Raw genomic sequence first — 20,323 nt, 5'->3', positions numbered from 1 at the left:
AGACACCACAACCACTCTTACAGTCCAGGGGTGTGGATCATATACTGGTACTATTAGCCCGATGTATGTTCAACATGACTCATCGGAGCGGTTTCACTCTATTCTCCGTCAATATCCGGATATCACACGACCGGTTTACAAGCACTCAGAAGTGAAACATAATACCACGCATCACATCCCAACTCGAGGCCCGCCCGCGGCAGCGCGCCCTCGTCGACTTGCCCCAGATCGTCAGAGAATTGCCCAGGCAGAGTTCGAGCACATGCTTGAACTTGGCATTATCCGACAATCTGAGAGCAACTGGTCAAGTCCATTGCACATGGTTCCCAAGAAAACGCCAGGGGACTGGCGGCCTTGTGGTGATTATCGCTTGCTCAACGCTCGCACGGTCCCGGATCGATACCCTATCCCGCACTTGCAAGATTTCTCTTCAACTCTTGCAGGTAAGACAATTTTTTCGAAAATTGATCTCGTTAGGGCATATCATCAGATCCCAGTCGAGCCTAGCGACATTCACAAGACTGCCGTGACCACTCCATTCGGCTTATTCGAATTTGTTCGAATGCCATTCGGACTTCGGAATGCAGCACAAACATTCCAGCGATTGATGGACACCGTCATTCGCGGCCTCCCATTTGTCTATGTTTATCTGGATGATATACTGGTAGCCAGTTCCTCTAAGGATGAACATGAGACACACGTCCGTCAACTATTTGATCGCCTGCAGGAGTATGGCATCATTGTCAATCCCTCAAAATGTCAGTTTGGTGCTTCATCGCTTTCTTTCCTCGGACATACGGTGGACAACACCGGAATCCGTCCTCTTAGCGACAAAGTGAAAATCATTCGTGATTTTCCCGCACCTACGTCGCTCACCAAACTTCGAGAATTCCTGGGATTGGTCAACTTCTACAGGCGATTCATTCCTAGTTGTGCAGAGGTGCTGCAACCACTGACTGATCTGTTGAAAAACAGAACAAAAAAGAACATGCCGATTGATCTTGGAGAGAAAGAGCTTCTTGCTTTCAATCATGCTAAAGATCAATTAGCTAACTCTACTGTTCTTGTGCACCCTCGCACTGATGTTCCCTTATGCCTACTGGTCGACGCATCTGACGTAGGAGTCGGGGGAGCTATTCAACAACGAGTAGATGGAGTTTGGCAACCTCTGGCTTTCTTCTCTAAGAGGTTACAACCAGCTGAAACCAAATACAGCACATTCGGTAGGGAGTTGCTTGCAGCATATCTTGGTATCAAGCACTTCCGTCATCTCCTTGAAGGTAGGTCATTTACTATCTACACTGACCACAAACCTCTTACCCATGCACTCAAATCGAAACCGTATAGGCATTCGCCACGTGAAATCCGACAACTCGATTTCATTTCTCAATTCACATCTGATATACAGCACATTTCAGGTAAGGAGAACACAGCAGCAGATGCCCTCTCTCGTCTGTATATTGACAGAGTTGATTCTTCCTCAATCATAGACTTTGCGGCCATCGCAAAGGATCAGGAAGATGGAACTGAGGTGAAAGATTCCTCACTTCAACTCAAGTCAATTGCTCTCCCAGGTTCTAGCACTACAATTCTGTGCGATATATCAACTGGTACTGCCAGGCCTTTGGTACCAGTCAAACATAGAAGAGCTATCTTTGATTCCCTTCATGGACTTTCTCATCCAGGAATCAGAGCTACTCAAAAGCTCATTACAGAGCGCTTTGTTTGGCCTAGCATCAACGCTGATGTCAGGAAATGGGCCAAAACATGCCTCGAGTGTCAAAAGTGTAAAGTACATCGGCACACCAAAGCACCACTTGGTACTTTCACTTCACCTGATGCACGCTTCTCTCATGTGCACATTGACCTCGTAGGCCCGCTTCCTTCATCAGAGGGTAACAATTACCTTCTTACTTGTGTTGATCGCTACACCAGATGGCCAGAAGCTATCCCTATCCCCGACATCACTGCGGAGACGGTAGCACGAGCATTTGTGGCCAGATGGGTAGCAGTGTTTGGCGCACCTACTACCATCACAACAGACAGAGGTAGGCAATTTGAGTCAGCACTTTTCCTTTCACTCACCAACCTCCTCGGCACTAAACGCATCCGCACAACAGCATACCATCCTGCCGCAAATGGTTTAGTGGAGCGTTTTCATCGCCAACTTAAAGCCTCTCTCAAAGCTCATAACAAGGTCCGTTGGACTGAGTCACTCCCTTTAGTCTTGCTAGGTATACGCACAGCAATCAAGGCGGACATTGGATGCTCTGCAGCAGAACTAGTATTTGGGACTACAGTCACTCTACCTGCACAATTTGTAGCTCCTTCACAAATTGATTCTGCCGATGACCCATCTAACTATGCCCACAGACTAAAGAGAATGATGCGGGAATTACATCCCACTCCTACTCGAAAACAGCACACTCGAACGCAGGTACATCCTGAACTGCATTCTTCATCTCACATCTTTCTAAGAGATGATGCTGTCACAAAGCCACTGCAGCCTCCATACAGAGGACCCTTCCGAGTCATCCGTCGCACTGACAAGTATTTTACCATAGATTATAATGGTAAACATGAAAATGTCAGTGTCGACAGACTGAAACCGGCTTTCATCGAGCAGGATGCTACCACTCCTTCATCTCCTCATCACAATCCACCTGACCAAGTTCATAAACAATCCAACTCCACGGACTTGGCAGTGGATTCTGATGACAAGCACATGCCTCCCGAAATTCGTAAGACCCGTTCTGGTCGCCATGTCAGGTTTCCTGCCAAGTACGTTCAATTTTTCGGAGACGGTTGAAACATTTCTCAAAATTCACTGATGTTTCCACTCCTTTTATTTTCTTGTTTTATATAGCCAAGTTCCCTTTTACTTTCCCTTGTCGATTTGTTACTACATTTCTATTCGGTACAAATCTAGGGGGAGCTACTGTAGTGACTTGACTATATCTTTTTATATATCTACATCTATATATTCTTTCCTTGTATATATTTTCATTTATATTTCAACATTCTGTATATGTATATAAATTCTTTCTTTTATTTCCAATTTCATATATTCTCACTTGTTCACGCCATGTGTATGTACTACAATACTGTACATTCACAGAGCAAGCCAACTCATTTTCTGTCCAAATCTACTTGGCAAACACATTCTTATATTGAGAAACAACCTTTCTTTTGTTCCTAGACTTGGAGCAAACATCCTTTCATTGTTCCTTGTTTATTGCAATGAACTTGCAGGTATATACAACATCACTACAGAGATGCTTGCATGTTTGCTTTTCTCACAGTCTGCTTCTCTCTTCTTTGTTCTTTTCAACTTTGTTTTGCCTCCCTTTTTGGCGCTTATTTCTTTGTCTCATCTTTTCTGATGTTGGTAAAAACAACTTGTTTTCTCTACCACATCATCACTCTACTCTCTGCCTTCGTCCTGTCCACTCATGCTGACCATCTCATCCAGCTGCTAGTGAGGATTGAATCAAATCTTGTGGAGGATCAACTTATACTTAATTATTTCTCTGCATTTTCCAATCTTATTCCTTACGGCGTCACTTCCACTCATTCGAAGTCTATATTCTCTGCATATTTAATGAGCTCATTACTTCGCGAGACATTTTGTGACATCTATCCCTTTTTTCTAATCTATATATTTGAAATTGTGAAGTGTATATATTTCTATTCACGGATTTGTGCAATTTATCTGAGATTCTGAGCGGCTGGATCCCATTCTATCTTCTGGCGAGCAAGAATTAAGGTAGGACCTAACTTTTATATTTATATTAGGAGATCGGCTTTGCCAATTTCCTAAACTATAATACAAGAAACAGCCATTTCAACTTTTGCTTACCAGAAAGGGTAGGTAGTTTTGGTAACTCCTTTTATTACAATGCTATTAAACATTGGAATTCCCTTCCCAATGATATTTAAAGGAAATAGGAATTTTTTGCATTTTAAGAGGAATTTGAGAGTCAAAGAGAAGATGCAAATGATATGTTGTACGGTTGATTTAGCCTGAATACTGACCACGTTCTTTTCTCTTCTCTATACCAGGTATTATTATGTATTCTACATAGTTTGATTGAAGCTTCGATATGTCCTTTCTTCTATTCTATTTCTTGTATCTCTTCCTTCTATTCTCCTCTTCGTGCTGTTATTGTTGTCGCCGTTTTTGCTGTTGTTCTTCTCCTTATTATTTTTCTTCCTCATCCTTTTTTTCCCGTCTCCTTCTCCTCCTCCTCCCCTTTCTTTTTCTATTCCTCCTCCTTCTCCTTCTTTTCTTCTTCTTCTTCGTTATATTCTTGTATATATTATCTATATATCTTATTTATTGGTAATAGTAAATACTGATCTTTTTTCTTCATTTTTTAATATGTAAATAGTACAATATTTTACCATGTTATTATCTTAATTCTGTATGTCGAGGACCCCACTGGAAATAAGCTTTCGAGCTTTCGTGGGTCATCCTGTGCAAGCCTGTTGTTTTAATGCTACTGTATATATGTTATGATGACTTGCCAAATAAAATCAACCAATCAATCAATCAATCAATCAATCAACCACTACGTTTCTCTTTCTTTTCCCCGTTTATTTATTTTTTTGGCCACTCGATGGGGGGCGTGTCCTCTCCCACCGTGTAGTTACGCCACTATATATGGACCACCATTCATACATACATGCTCACTAGACACTATTGCATGTAACTTGCGGGCATAGAGAATTGATCATTTTATTGGCATCTCTCTGTTTGCAGGCGACTACTAGTAAATTACTGAGCAAGAACTTGATTTCCATACAGTAGTCTGAAAAAGCGCCAGCTAAGACTAATAGCAGTGCAGATTTATTTACTACTCCGGTGCAGTTCGAGTTGATAATGCATGCTGGGTAAAAAAAGTCTAGTCGTAAACAACTTTTTTGTGGCTGCCCTGTCACGCATGCATGCCCGGACTCTTTCGGCCTGTACATTGGTGCGGATTTGATGCTTATCATTATTTATAGAATTGTAAGTATTTCCTATTTGAGGAATTCCGTAGTTTTTTATATTCTTCATTCACCCTATGCATTGAATTTCGTTCGTTTCTTTGATAATCGACATTTACATGGATAGGAAACTGGAGTGTTGTTGAATGTGACTGTACAAGAATCGAGTACCGTACTACCGGTACGAAATTTCATTTGAGGATGTGCCTAGACGATCGGGGTGGGTATAGTGCTGTGCCGCTGCGCCGCGCTGCCTGCCCAATTCCAACTCGCAGACAGTCGGTGGATCGTATACCCAGTTGTTGACGTTGTGTGTCCGTAGCCTGGAGGCGTCTGGGGAGTGAAAGTAATACTAAATATACTGTACGTATGGTCACTCCCCTAACGCCTGGCATTGTGATGTATACTATAGGCTCCTACGTACCGAGGGAAAAGGCAACTATAAAAATGCGCCAAACTGCTACTAGTTATGTTTAGAATCTGAGGTCACGACTGCTGTACATGGCCATGGGTACTAACAATATTGGTTGGCAACGTTTGGCAAAAAATGCGTAGTAGGATGGGAGGTCGGGTGTCCGGACACTTTATATTTTTGAAGCCTTCTTTTTTGTCTTTGGATTACACTAAAAATATGAATTCAATAGTTGTAATCATCTTCCATTTTGTTCTCTATAATATTTCCTTACATTTTGCACTAAAAATTGATGAAACTTCGCTTGTAAATTTTTCCAAATGACTTTCTAAAATTGATCGTCCGGACACACAACAACTGGGTATAATGGTTACAAAATGACGAATAAATTATATGAAGTAATAATTAAAAGTAGAAGAGAGTTTACTTACACTTGTTGACATCGCCATCTTTGATCCTTTGTTAATGCAACCTAGTTACGTGACGCGTATAGAGGGCGGCAAAATCATGAGCGGTGCTAGATTAAAAAGTGCTAAAAATAAAATGTCCCGCTTCAACCACTGAACTAGAAATACGTGGAAGTCGTGTACACCCAAACAAAACATCGCCGGCGAACTCGATAAGTCACGTGACCGCCGCCATTTTGCTAGGTCAATTGTTTGAGAACGCGCCGTAGAAGGCAAGATGCAATATGTTTTCTCTATGTATTTCTAGTTCAGTGGTTGAAGCGGGACATTTTAGCACTTTTTAATCTAGCACCGCTCATGATTTTGCTGCCCTCTATACGCGTCACGTAAATAGGTTGCAATTACAAAGGATCAAAGATGGCGATGTCAACAAGTGTAAGTAAACTCTCTTCTACTTTTATTACTTCATATAATTTATTCGTCATTTTGTAACCATTACTACGCATTTTTTGCCAAACGTTGCCAACCAATATTGTTACCCATGTACAGCAGTCGTGACCTCAGATTCTAAACATAACTAGCAGTTTGGCGCATTTTTATAGTTGCCTTTTCCCTCGGTACGTAGGAGCCTATACATCACAATGCCAGGCGTTAGGGGAGTGACCATACGTACAGTATATTACTTTCACTCCCCAGACGCCTCCAGGTTATGTGTCCGGACAGGTTGTGTGTCCGGACGATCAATTTTAGAAAGTCATTTGGAAAAAATTACAAGCGAAGTTTCATCAATTTTTAGTACAAAACGTTAGGAAATATTATAAAGAACAAAACAGAAGATGATTACAAGTATTGAATTCATATTTTTAGTGTAGGCCTAATCCTAGCCAGGAGGCTTCTAGAGAATAAAAATCATTTACTAACGTAAGGTTACTCTCATACGAAGCCAGGGCTTCCGTCATATACTTTTGCGTGTACCACCAAAAAACCTGAAACTTACGCCCCCGAGATTTCTACTTTCTTTCTAAAAGATCTAGCCCTAAATCATGTACATGGGATACAACTTAATTTCCGACATTTCTACGCTATGGATTTTATTTTTAGACAAGAATTCATCCAAAAAAAATGAGAAAAATATGAATAGACGTAAGAGACTTGCCTGATGGCGATGTTTACGCCGCCATCTTGTTTTCTATTGTTCTTCCCCAATGTTACGCGACGCAAGCGTCCGTATCGTGGGTGAAGAACAATACTAGAAAACAAGATGGCGGCGTAAACATGCAAACATGCGGCGTTTACATGCAAGACTCTCTTGTGACACCTAACTCCGCAACCATCAGTCACTTTTCAACAAAACTTGGATGGTAGATGTACTTAGGCGACCTGCACGTTATGCTGCAGTCGGAGGTCACATGGTAAGGTTAAAGGTCATTTTCAGGTCAACATTAAATTTTACGTGCAAGGCTCTTATGACATGTGTTATTCCATCCCAGTCATTTCACAATGAAGTTTCGATACAATTCTGTTGCGTGCCCTCACAAATCACGATATTTCTGGTTATTTCATAAGTGGGCGAGACACAAAATCGCTTTTGCCTTGTGTGAATTAGGCGAAACTTTAAAATGTCATCCAAGTTTGATGAAATTTCCAGTGTTATGCTCATTGGATTTTTCTCCTATTCAAATCTACTTTTTGTTTGGGGTAGACTTTTCCTTAAAAAAAACCCCAGTGACGTAGACACCGTTCTCATTATACTTTTTAAAACTAGTTTACTGGAAATCGGTTCAGGAAACCAGTTTGGAAGATTGTTTTGCTCAATGGGGTGACATGTTTCGCGCGAAATTTGAAACCGCAGCTTAGGCATTCCACATACAGTGTGTGGAGCAGCGCGCTCGAAATGTGCAAAGATCGCTTCCCGAAGAACGGTTGTGTCCTCACTTACGCTAAAACCAGTTTAACGAGGCAAAGCGATCTTCAAAACTACATTGCGAGGCGGTTTTCTGAACAGGTTTGGAAGATCGCTTCTAAGACCGCTTCAACCGTTCTCATTACACGTTAAACTAGTTTCCACTAAAGTTAAACCAGTTTTAGGTTGGTAGTGAGAACAGTGTCTTGTTGAACTGTGGTCTACTCATATGAATCATGCACTGTGCACCTGAAACTGCAATGCAAGAGTACATGATATTTGAAGAATTTTCTGTGTGTGGAGACCAAAACAAGTCCTTTTCAGCATAAGAAATTATCCAACATACATATGAAGACCTACATTTTAATGGAAATGCTGTTACACTTTTATAAATTGATAACCGGAATTCATTTTTGGGCATTGGTCCCCTGCACAGAGTGGAAGATACAGTATGTAGACTTTAGCCTATGGAGGAGGTGTACGTAGATGTATGAAGCAAGACATTGGACATCCAGTGGAACAAATAATGAAGCAGAGGTTGAAGCTTTCAGTCTACTTTGGGCATATTGTATGAACATGCCTGCTGTATAAAACCTATAGTAATTATGTTGAGTATAGGAAATAGAAATGTGTTCTTCTTATTTATTAAATATTGCCATTTCATATGAAAACTTATTTTGATCAGCTTGCCTTGTCAAAATGAACTACACCTACTAATAACAAATATTTTCTTTGTGATTACGGAACAAGAAATACTTCTCTACATTTATTCTTAACCTGTCTTTGATAATAACCTTGGCTGCTAATTTTGTATTTATTTTTTTTATTTTTTTTATTTATTGTTTTTGTTCACTCATTTGTGTTTTCCTCCTTTTCCTACTTTTGTTTTCCAGCAATATACATGGCAACAGTGAAGGGTGAAGACATCTAATTACCTCCCAGCTCAAGGCGTATGGCCTACTCATAAATTCTCTCAAGGAATGATGCTACATTTGCATAATTTCCCGGAATTAGTAAGACTTTGAAAGAAAAAAAGTGCTGGTTTCAACTTGCCCCTGTCTTAATTAAGAAGTCTACTGTTTGCCCTTTATTACCATATGTGAAACAGTAATCCGTTTCAAGGAATTGCATCTTCATCAAGATGTATGATCTGGACAATCAAGTAATTTTCTGAAGAAGCATACACGTACACATGCAGATAACGAGGAGATCCAAAAGCGTGATTAAGATTGTGACGCAAACAGCTGTTATGAAAGGAAAATCTGATTGGAAAATTTTGTTTGCTCCTGATTTATAATTGGATTATTGGTCTGTGAACGTAATGATTATCCAGATGATCTTCAGCAAATGCAAGTTGAAATCAGTTTGTATTCTCAGAATCTGAAGTGCTGAGTAAGTTTTATATACTGTATTAAAGTCAGGAAACATCTTCATCATATCATTTGTTAGGCTGATCTGAAGCGTTATATCTACCCTTGGCAAAGATAACTGCATGGATGCAAAGAAATCCTATATCTGTCAATATGGCACCATCTGATCTATGAAATTCTGTTTTGACTGAGAATGCTGGAATCTATAAGAATCAATCCACTTTACAGGTATCACTTTGCTGCAGTCAGAGACCAATAAAACTCAAGTTTAACGTGATACACCAACAATGCCGCCATCCTCTGGAGAACTATGGGGCTCACACCTGATGCCCTCCAAGATCCGTGTGGAATGTCTCCTACCAAACGGGATCCTGGTGCCCATGGAATGTGTGCGTGAAGCTACCTTGGAGAAGGTTAAAGCCATGCTGTGGAGAGAAGCCTTCAAGTATCCTCTGGCTCACCTCCTAGGGGAAGCATCCTCCTACATCTTTGTCAGCATCACCCAGGATGCGGAGAAGGAGGAGTTCTATGATGAGGGGCGGAGACTCTGTGATCTAAGGCTGTTCCAACCATGGCTGAAGGTTGTAGAGCCGGCAGGAAACAGAGAAGAGAAGATGCTCAATTATGAAATAGGTTAGTGCTGTCTTTTTGTCATACTTATTTCATGGTCTTTCACGAACAGGCTACCTCTGAAATCATGTATGTTGATCAGCCAAGACAAAAGTAATATATTCCAGTCTTATTAAAAATTGTAATTTGTTAGCATTACAAAATGATTTCTGGATAATAATGGCTACTTTATATTGTAGCCCACTGGTCATGCTCATGGCCCTCCAAGAACGTACATGTTAATCTTTACATTAATGAACAATAATTGAAGTAGAAATTGAATGTAAAATTGTTAAATGAGAGAGGCACAATATTTTTTGCGGGCAATATCGGATGGGAAAAAATACAATAAGATGAAATTTTATGTCTGTAAATAGAATTTACTCAGCTGAAACAGCTATACATGTATGACCTCTTTCACAATAAACTTAATTTTAGAAAATAATAAGATTTCATTTTTATTTTTTCCATCCAACATTACAAGAAGAAGTAATTCTTAGAAAGAAAATATTTTTTTAGATTTTATAAGCCAAAAGAAAAAAGAACAATCGTTGCATTTTTAAAAGTAAAGTTTGACATTGAATGGTTAAGAGTCAGATTCTAAAGATGGTTGCTGGCATGAAAAAAGTTGATTTCAAGTGACATTTTGGATGATTTTTTTGTGTTATTTGGGTTCATCAACTGCTACAAAATAGGGAAATATTAACAGGTAATCAAATTTATCTGTATCTGCATATTCATGACATAATGTACGTAGAATGATCCAAAGAAGATACCATGTGACTAACCCTAACCCTATCAAATTTGTGCATGCCATTTGTAGATGTTACTGTTAGATCTAGACTTGAAAATTTGAATATTCCGTCTGTTTAGAGGGAGATATTATATTGTTTCACTTCATTTTCAAATTGGAAGTATTTATTAGTGAAATATACATTCTCTATTCATTTCAAAGCAGTATGATATGAATTTAAGGTATTTTTGGTTGCTTTTTCTCAAACAGTTTAAATGTTTACCAAAATTTGTAAATGTTTTTGTGTTGACGGTCGTTAAATGTCACTTAAACATTTTGACTCAGGCCTGAGATGAAGGATTATAGTATTATCCCTATATACTGGTTACATTCATGTGTTATCATTAATTCAACAGTTTCCTGATAATCTGTATTGTGAGACAAAGCTTTGTAGCATCAAATCAACGTGCATCTTGACAGGTCTTGAGATTCAATAGCATTCACTGTAGAATTTCATTTTTATCTTTTTGTTTTGACACATCACATATGTATTCATTTTTTAATGAGAAAATATGTAAACAATAGGTAGAAAATTGATAAATATAAATAAATTCCTGAAGGTAGGTACTACATGTAGGTAGGACACTGATCAATTCCAGTGTACCTGTTTTTCTTTTATTAATATTTGTTATCATAAGAGACAAATTTCCAAATGTGCATCTAGTCTTGAAGAGAAATGCTAAAAAAAAAAAAACCTTAATTTTTAAGTTTGGGTAAATTAAGTGGTCCTCAACCCACATGTGTACATGTATATGTAATTCTCTTGCTATTTTGATTTGATACAGAGGAGATACATGTATGGAATGATATTCACTTTCAAATGAATTTTCAAGTTCATGCATTATAAATTTGCAGTTAAACAAAATTTGTTCATCAAAGTACATTATAGTCTACATGTACATCTGCAGCAAGCATTCATGTTGTTTGAAACACTAGTATAAATGTAAATGTACATTCAAATGAGGTATCAGTCCACACACCTGACTCTTTCCTCCGTCTCTTTCTCAATTTCTCTCCATCTCTCCTTCCCTTTTCCATTCGCCCTCTCTTCACATGCCTTCTTTATTGTCTTTCTTTCTTTATTAATTTATTAATTAATTTATTTATTTATTCATTCATTCATTCATTTATCTATACATTCATTTATTATTCATTTATTTACACTGTACTTATGCAATCAATTAATTTCTCTCTGTTCTCAAATTTCAGCTTTTTTTTCAAATTCCTTCCTTACTATTAGATCTGTCTTTGTCTTTCTCAGTGTCTCCCCCTTCTTTCTTTCTCTCTCTCTCTCTTTCTCCATCTCGTGTCTCTTTCTCTGTCACTCTCTCTCTCTAGTCAATACCTATTTCAAGTTGAGATAAGTGTTTACCATTTTGGAAACACCACAGACAGGAATTGCCCTCTTGCCTCAAAAACAAGTCTTCTGTTCAAAACATCTCTGTCTCAAGAGAATAAAAGCACTGATGAATACTCCTTTTAAAGGTACACCAAACACAGCATATCGCCTGCTATACCTACATGTACATGTATGTAGTCTTGATACATAGACCTATAAAGCATACAATTAGTTTTCAGAATATGATAAGCGATTTAAAGACAGGAAAGGCTCGAAGCATACATGTACTCGTACTGTTTTGGGGGAAGCATTATGGGTTTTTTTAATCATGAAATAGTGTACAAGGATGTAGATGAAGGGTTTTAATGAGGTCTCGAGATGGCATAGTTACTGTGGCATACATGTAGTGGCTTGAAATGCTTGCAGTCAGCTATTAAACCAGCAGAGAATAAAGCCCTCATAAAGCGCACTATGCAATTTGCAGTTGCCCAAATTTCAAAGAAATTATAATAACATTTGTTATGAACATTTTAACCAATAAAATCTTAGCTATCAAAGTTCAGAATAGTGGTAGGACTACTGAAATCGGAAATTCAGTCCAGTTTGAGCCTCCCTGTAGGAATAAAAGTAAATACAAATCGTAATGATGTCAATCGTCATCACCCGCTACGTCTTGAAGCCGATTTTTACTTTACTCCGACCACAGGGCTTGCTGCAAAGCAAAATTATGTTATCATTCCTAACATTATGCCAAACTCGAAATGAATTTTACTTCTTGGAACTTTCACATTTAATACAAAATGCGATTAAAAAAAAATGCATCGCATTGGATCACATAGTGTTCGCTGGGCTTAATTGATCACCAATTTGGGTTTCTCGGTTATGATATTTTTTTAAAATTAATTTTATTGCAGTTTATTTCAATCAGACTTTTCCTTTATGGAAAATGGTTTATGTTCATGAATAGATGCAAAAAGGATTATCAGTTGAAAAAAATTATGTGATAATCTTTGTTGATCCAGACAGCTAAATAATAAATGATATTGCATTTCTGTTTTTAAAGGTCAAGTCCACCCCAGAAATTGCTGAGTTGAATAAATAGAGAAAAATCAAGTTAGCATTACGCTGAAAATTTCATCAAAATCGGATGCAAAATAATAAAGTTATGACACTTTATTTAAAGTTTCGCTTATTTTCACAAAACAGTGATATGCACAACTCAGTGACATGCAAATAGGACAGTCGATGATGTCCCTCACTCACTACCGGTATTTCTTTTGTTTTTTTATTGTTTGAATCATTTATTAATTGATTTTTTACAGATTTGACATTAAAGGGCCAACTTGACTAAAACATATGGCATGCTAATTCCACATGTTCATGGAGGAACGGTTTCATTTGACAATGAGGGGAAAATTAGAATATTTTATATGTCATGTATACATGTATAATAAAATGAAAAAGACATAGTGAGTGGATGACGTCATCAGTCTCCTAATTTGCATAATATTGAAATTAAGATAAACTTTAAAATGTCATAACTTTCCTATTTTATATCCGATTTTGATGAAACTTTCAGTGTTATTCTTGTTGGATTTTTCTCCTTTTATTCAAATCAACTTTTTGTTGCAACCGCAATTTTAGACTCCATTTTTGGAAGCCATCTTGGATTTTTTAACATACTGGACCACTAACTGTTCTTGTAACTTGTCCCAATGTAGCCTATTATTTGACCATTGAAACCATGGTCTATACAGCAAAATCATATCTCCAGGTGGATATGAAATGAGCTACATGTATATGTCCATTTAAGTACCAAAAGCCATTTTATACTCCATTTTTGGAAGCCATCTTGGTTTTTTTACACTCAAGACCACTGGCTGTCCTGGTAACTTGTCCCGAAGTACGACTTCACCCTTAAAACCATTGAATATAAACCAAATTAAAGCCACTTAAGTAAGTACATGTAATAGATGAATTGTGGATTTTTAGCCTACAGCAGCCATTTTGCGTGCCATCTTGGATTTTCCAGGTACCCTGGAGTGCTTACATACATATTCACTCTAACTTGTATCAACTAAAAAATTCTTTTAAACCATGGACCATGGAATATGAACCAAAATAGATTCTATGGTGGATAATGAGTGAGTTACATGTATATTTTCAGTGAATGGCGGCCATCTTGAAAATGATTACTTTCTTGGATGCGGATTTTAGTAGATTTTTAGTTTGTTATTCCTGAGGTCAAATATTGCCAGAAACAGTTGAAAAACCTTTGTTGCTATTTGTTCCGGGTCAAACCATATATTGACCCGTCTAATGCAACATTTGGAGAAACTTGAAATTCTAATGACTTTACTAGTACAGTGTGTTTTGTATCAATATTGTTTAAAACAGAAATGTACATATGTTGAATGATATCTGGATCTGGATGTATACGATGCAGGGCCCTCCTGGGCATTTAAACGCATCGGGTACTTGACCTGAATTTTGCCGGGACCGGCAGGTGCAATACATTGGATGAACACCCTACTCTTTGACGAATAGTGAATTGGTTTTAACGTGCATAGGTTTTGACTCTCTTATACACGGGACCAACATCAGCGTCCTCTCCGATGGACAGAGTGTTTTCCAACTGCATTCACACCTGCACTGAATACAGTGGTGAGACATGCTAACACACAATGCTATAGCATCAGACTTTTTTGATAGACGCGTTTCGGCATAAGCGGGACTTGAACCCCTCACGTTGAGATCTACGATCTTATCCAAAACATGCACCTTAACTGACTGAGCTACGCTGCTTGTCAAATTTTCGAGGGTATAAAAAAAGACTAAAATGTTTTATAAAGGATGTACGTTTTGGCCCAACAGTGTTTAGAGTCTGATTTGCGCGAGGTGTGGGAGGTGGCTTGGGGCTGTACTAAACCCAATGATGTACTGTAGGTTAAAGGTATTGTTTAACTTTGTGAGCAGCCGATTTAAAAAAATCTCAAACCAAGATGAAACATGTGTACAAGTGCATGTATTAGAACTAATAAACCCTGAAAACAACCATTATTGAGAATGAAAAGCTAAAACTACAAGGCAAACCCAGATTTTGTAAATAGGCGTCTTATAGACGCCTAAATAGTACACATAAGTGTATGGGATGAAATTAAGATGGTGTTTTCGGTCACTTTATATTTCAATTTTTGAAGCACTAAATAATGATTTTCGAGCGCAATTTTTTCTGGGCTTCATTTTTGTAACATATCACAGACACAGGTGACAAGTGTGACCTTCTAGCTCAGATTTTTTTAAAGTCAAACCAATGTTAACCAATCACTTTAAGGTAAAACCGACGTCCGTGACATATAACAATTAAAATATTGCTGTACTTGTTTAGAGGTTCAATTCAGGCAATACTTGCCAAGGGTATCGTTTTGTTTCCAATACTTGTAGGGTAGGGTTTCATATGCCAATACTTGTTAAGGGGTTCATTTTCAGATATGGAAGATACTTGTTTAGGGTGCTTTTCGAGACCCCATGGTCGCGCATGGTATCCACTCGTCAACGGAAGTGCCCCCCCCCCCCCCGGGCCTCCTGATCATAAATAAATATCATGAATTTAGAATAAATTTTGATACCTCCAAGTCTTCAAGATCATGATTAATGACTAATACACCCCATCAGTACTCCAAAAGGTGGAATGCATTGACATTTACATGAATACAGACTATTCATATCCCATACATGTACACCTGTTCTACAAAATGTTCATTCTCAATATTGCTGTGCGAAGCTCTACATGTACCTTTGTGAATCAATATCTCAATCATTGTTACATGTACATGTACTTATTAAAATGGCTTAGCAACAGAGGACTCTTTCAGAAAATAATCATTAAGGCTAGAATTGCAGTGACCTTAGAAAAGGGTTATTAAAAATCCATGTTTAATGTTGATTCCACCTGTGTGAGAGCCTTTTCACACGAGAATCTTGAATCATCATTGTGATGATAATTGCATTTCGTCTTTAGAATCATTGTACCATTCACATGTTCACTCGAAAACTGTAATTTGAATTCAAATTCCTGTGTCCTTGGTGACCTGTCAATCAAACCCAATCAAAGCACTGCATCGCAAAAAAGAAACTACGATGAGTGCATGACAATTGTATTATCTACGGAAGTGATTGAAAGGTCAGGTAAACTCAGCCCCTCACAAGATGTTTTGGAGGTCAACCCTTTCAGACGTCAAATTCGTTCCGTAATTTGAGTGAAACTTAACTGGAATTCACCTCCAGATTAGAATTTGAATTCGTGATCGTGATTTCTTGTTTGTGATTCTAGTTTGGTTTCACATGTGCTAAAAATCTGTCAGTAGAATTATTTTTCACTGGAATCATCATTCAAATTACGATTTTGGTACCGTGTGAAAGGGCGGTGAAATATTCAGCAAGCAATTTGGTTTCCATATAAAAACTTCTAACATTGTGATTGCAGCAGCCACTACAATGGTAAAACCTAATTTTCTTTTCTCATTTCACATAGAAATAACCTGAAAAACAAAAAGGGAACAAAAAATAATTAAAGAAAGATATAATTAGTGCAATTAAGCCTTAGATACAATCAAAATGCAAGGAATCCATTATGAAATAAGTTTAGATGTTATGAGCAAAGGCTGTGGTTGATATTAAAAACCGGTCCATTGAATTTGCATTTTGTGGAATTAAAGTGTGTGTATTTTTTTCCTTTTAAAACAAAAAAAAGACTCTCTTTTGACAATGGGTTGTCTAAAAAAATCATATACAGTATCATATGCATCAAAATGAAAATGGAAATTTTGGGAGATACAGTCTTACAAGTGCTTCTGTCTCTCTTTTGAGCTGCCACAATGGTTTATTTTTAAATGTTATGGATATTATGAACTAATTTATGATCTTCAGAAAGGAATTTACTTGCCAAATTTGATTAGCAGTTTTGATCGACTGGGAAATTAGTTCTGTAACCATAGGCAATTCAACAGCAAATTAACATAGACAAACAAAAAAGAAGCTCTGATTTTACCTATATCAGAATACATTTCAAATACCAGGTAACTATTCCCTGATATTTTGTCATGTGAAATTAGAGTTCTTATTTTTTTGCTCTAAGTATTGAATGTTGTCTCTCATCCTAGGAGCGGCCATTGGCGTCCCAATCAACGAGTTTGACTCCATCAAAGATCCTCAGGTGGTCCACTTTAGACGTAACATTCTAACAACATGTATGAATGTAGTAGAGGAGCGTGAAGAACATGGTAAGATGGGTCAAGCACTCTATGCCTATCCACCAAACCTTGAAGCATCGGAGATTCTACCAAATCATATCCTACAGAAACTAGAAACAGGTGAGACATTGAAACAGATTAGCTTATATCAAAGGTTAAAGGTCAATTAAAGGTAGAGAAAAAAAAAGAGATTCTACCTAATCATATCCTACAGAAACTAGAAACAGGTGAGACATTGGAACAGATTACCTTATATCAAAGGTTAAAGAGAAATTCCAGTAGTTGCAGTAAACACTGATTTCATGAGAAAGTCTGTAATTTAACCAGGCTTAATTGTCAGTATATCATCGAGGATCTAGATCTGGTACAGTTACATAAACTGAACTTTGTGAAATCTTGAAATCTACGCTGAAAAATGTTCAGACTGAACTTCCCCAACACAGATAAGCGCACGTGGGACAGTGTCTAATTATTGCTTTGAGCGTCGGGCCCGACGCTCTACCCGAATCCTGTGCTTATTTGCTGATTTCTCAGCAATTACACAATTTCTTCCAGAATCCTTTGGCACATGCGTTTTATTTATACAAACAGACACTTTGGTGGTCATTTCATTGGATTCTGTACGAACTCATTTTGATATCGTTACCAAAACTAGCATTTACCTTTAAAGGTCAATTAAAGGTAGAGAAAAAAAAGAGATTCTACCTAATCATATCCTACAGAAACTAGAAACAGGTGAGACATTGAAACAGGTTAGCTTATATCAAAGGTTAAAGGTCAATTAAAGGTAGAGAAAAAAAAGACAAATAATGAGAAAGTTTTGAGCATTGAGAATTTTATGAAGATCCTGACATTGTAACCAATATATGTGATGTCAAACACTTATTAGGGGAAGTTCGCCCTGAAGAAAAGTTTGCTGTAAAAATAGCAGAAAAATAAAAAAACATTGGTGAGTGTTTGAGGAAAATCAATTAAAGATTAAGAAAGTAATTAGAAATTCAAGTTTTTGATTTTTTTTACATAAACGAGCAGCTCAGTCAGACGGCAGGTCCCAAGAAAGTGGCTTCTTTCATCCAAGTGATATTCATGACTTGAGATGTTTTGCATATTTAATGAGCTTGATGCGGACCAAAACACCTCTTTTCATTCGGTCATTGCTGCTCAAATTGTGCATCGAATTTCATGATTTTGGTATCATTGTAAAGAAGAATCATTCTTTTAGGTCATGTGTTTGAATTTATTCAAAGATTTTGTAATATAGGTTAAAATTTTTATCTAAAAATATGCTACAAAATAATTATTTTCACCTGACAAAAGCTGCTATTTTCACACTTTATTTTGTTTGAGCCCAAATGATTTTTAGATCATGATAAAGCTGAATATGTAGGCTTTAAAATGGTATAGATTTCAAAATAAGAATTGGTTTAATCGGGTCAAGATCACACTTTTCATAGGCCAAGTACATAAAGCAGCTTGAAAACAAGAATACTGCACCCTGATTGGTCAAAGAGACCACACACTGGCAAATTCCAACGGTTCCAGTGCCTGGGTTCATGGGAAGGTCACACTTCCCATGTGGTAATCTCCTCAAATTACCCGCGCCTGTTCTGTAAACCTTATCCAGCCAATCAGAACTCTGGATTTCATGCAAGTACAAAATTTCAGAAATCTCGTCTTGTACCTTGGTGGGAAAAGTGTGATCTTGACCCGATTAAAAGGTGCCGCATATCAAGAGTGGCATTGTGATAAAGTACAGAAGTTCAGCTTTATGGTAATATATCATTGAGGCTCAAAATAAAAAGTTTTGCACAATTTGCAAAAGAAAACAGAGGAAGAAAATTCAGTTTTTAGGCACATTTTCAGGCCAGAAATTTACTTATTTATCAAAATATTGTATACAAAATGAATGACCAATATGAAAGAATAACATATACTCTATCTGATGGTGCAATTATATTTCATTTAACTTGAGGTTAAAACAGGTAAATTCTTAGAGAAAGAAAATCTCACGAATCACGAGATTTTGCAAGGAGGAGGATTCAACCACGAGATGATTTGTATGAATCTGGCCTTTTTGCTCATTAGCATAGGGACCTGCGGTCTGACTGAGCTGCCCCATAATATGTTACGTAATGTAAAAATGCATAAATTTCAGTTTTTTAATGTTTCCTTATGATTTATTTTTAGTAACGGGTGTAAGTGTTATGTTAATTGATATACTGAAGGTATACATGTAGTAAAAGCATTTTCAATTTTCTGAGAAAAATGACGTTTTGTTGATTTTTTACCATACGCTATGTCGGAAAGCTGCTCGCATATGACGTCACAAATAAAATAATTAAAATTCTTATAACTTTTTTGTTCTTTGATAGATTTTCCTCAAACCTTTGGCAATATTTTTTGTTTTTCTACTTTTTTTACAATAAACTTTTTGTCAGGATGAACCTTCCCCTTTAACCCTAAAATGACTGGGCTATTTGAGATGTGATCTCGGCAGCCGGAAATTTGGCATAAACATTCTTTATAATAATTATAATAATATGTCCATTTATATAGCGCAGTTACTATGTGCATATACTCAACTGTGCTTTGATGCTTGGTATCATATTATTACCCCGGCTATAGCTAAGCCGCCATATTAATAGGCGCTAAAGCGTTCAAGGAATAAATCCTACCGGGTACCCATTCACCTCACCTGGGTCGAGTGCAGCACAATGTGGATAAATTTCTTGCCGAAAGAAGTTACGCCATGGCTGGGATTCGAACCCACGACCCTCTGTTTCAAAGTCCGGAGACTAATCCACTGGGCCACAACGCTCCACTTTACTACATAAACTACAAGCCAGTATAAAAAGGAATTCTGAAAATAATTATTTTTCATTTATTATGAATAAAATATGCAAATTTATTCGTGGAAAACAGTATTTGCAAATTTAACAACCAATTTCAGTTCAAATTTTCTTTTTTTTTCAAGATGTCATCTTTGTAATCTAATTTAAAGGCTTCCACAAAGAAAAATTGCAAAAGCAAATTTGTTCCTTATGTTGTTTTTTTGTTTATAGAATTTCTTATGTATTTCTGTGTGTTTTCATCTTTTGTTTTTCATTGTTTTTTTAATGGAAATTATTACAGACCATTTAATAACTAAATCAAACCCTAAATTAATTAATCAACATCAAATCTTAACCTAAGGTTAAGTTTTTGAAATGACATCATAACTTAGAAAGTATATGGATCTAGTTCCTGAAA

The 20,323-nt window shown here is 37.3% G+C and overlaps 1 protein-coding gene across 2 annotated transcripts; it reads left to right on the top strand.

Moving 5' to 3' along the window:
• Window positions 1-4,910: 4,910 nt before the first annotated feature.
• On the top strand, window positions 4,911-17,865 carry LOC129275606 (phosphatidylinositol 4,5-bisphosphate 3-kinase catalytic subunit alpha isoform-like). Of its 2 annotated transcripts, none has more exons than XR_010295671.1 (4): window positions 4,911-5,011; window positions 8,605-9,714; window positions 16,985-17,301; window positions 17,810-17,865. XR_010295671.1 is itself a non-coding variant. In XM_064109369.1 (4 exons), the coding sequence occupies exons 3-4, from the start codon at window positions 9,369-9,371 to the stop codon at window positions 17,242-17,244; spliced, it is 606 nt and encodes a 201-aa protein (XP_063965439.1). In that variant the 5' UTR covers window positions 4,923-5,011; window positions 8,605-8,724; window positions 9,310-9,368; the 3' UTR covers window positions 17,245-17,324. The 2 variants fall into 2 exon arrangements, 1 of the variants encoding a protein (XP_063965439.1); XM_064109369.1 differs by lacking the exon at window positions 17,810-17,865 and having other exon boundaries at window positions 4,923-5,011; window positions 8,605-8,724; window positions 9,310-9,714; window positions 16,985-17,324.
• Window positions 17,866-20,323: the final 2,458 nt, after the last annotated feature.

The sequence above is a fragment of the Lytechinus pictus genome, chromosome 14 (assembly GCF_037042905.1).
Source record: "Lytechinus pictus isolate F3 Inbred chromosome 14, Lp3.0, whole genome shotgun sequence".
In the NCBI taxonomy this organism is placed as follows: domain Eukaryota; kingdom Metazoa; phylum Echinodermata; class Echinoidea; order Temnopleuroida; family Toxopneustidae; genus Lytechinus; species Lytechinus pictus.
The sequence above is the reverse complement of the archived record's forward strand: the minus strand, read 5'-3'. Positions and strand labels throughout refer to the sequence as shown.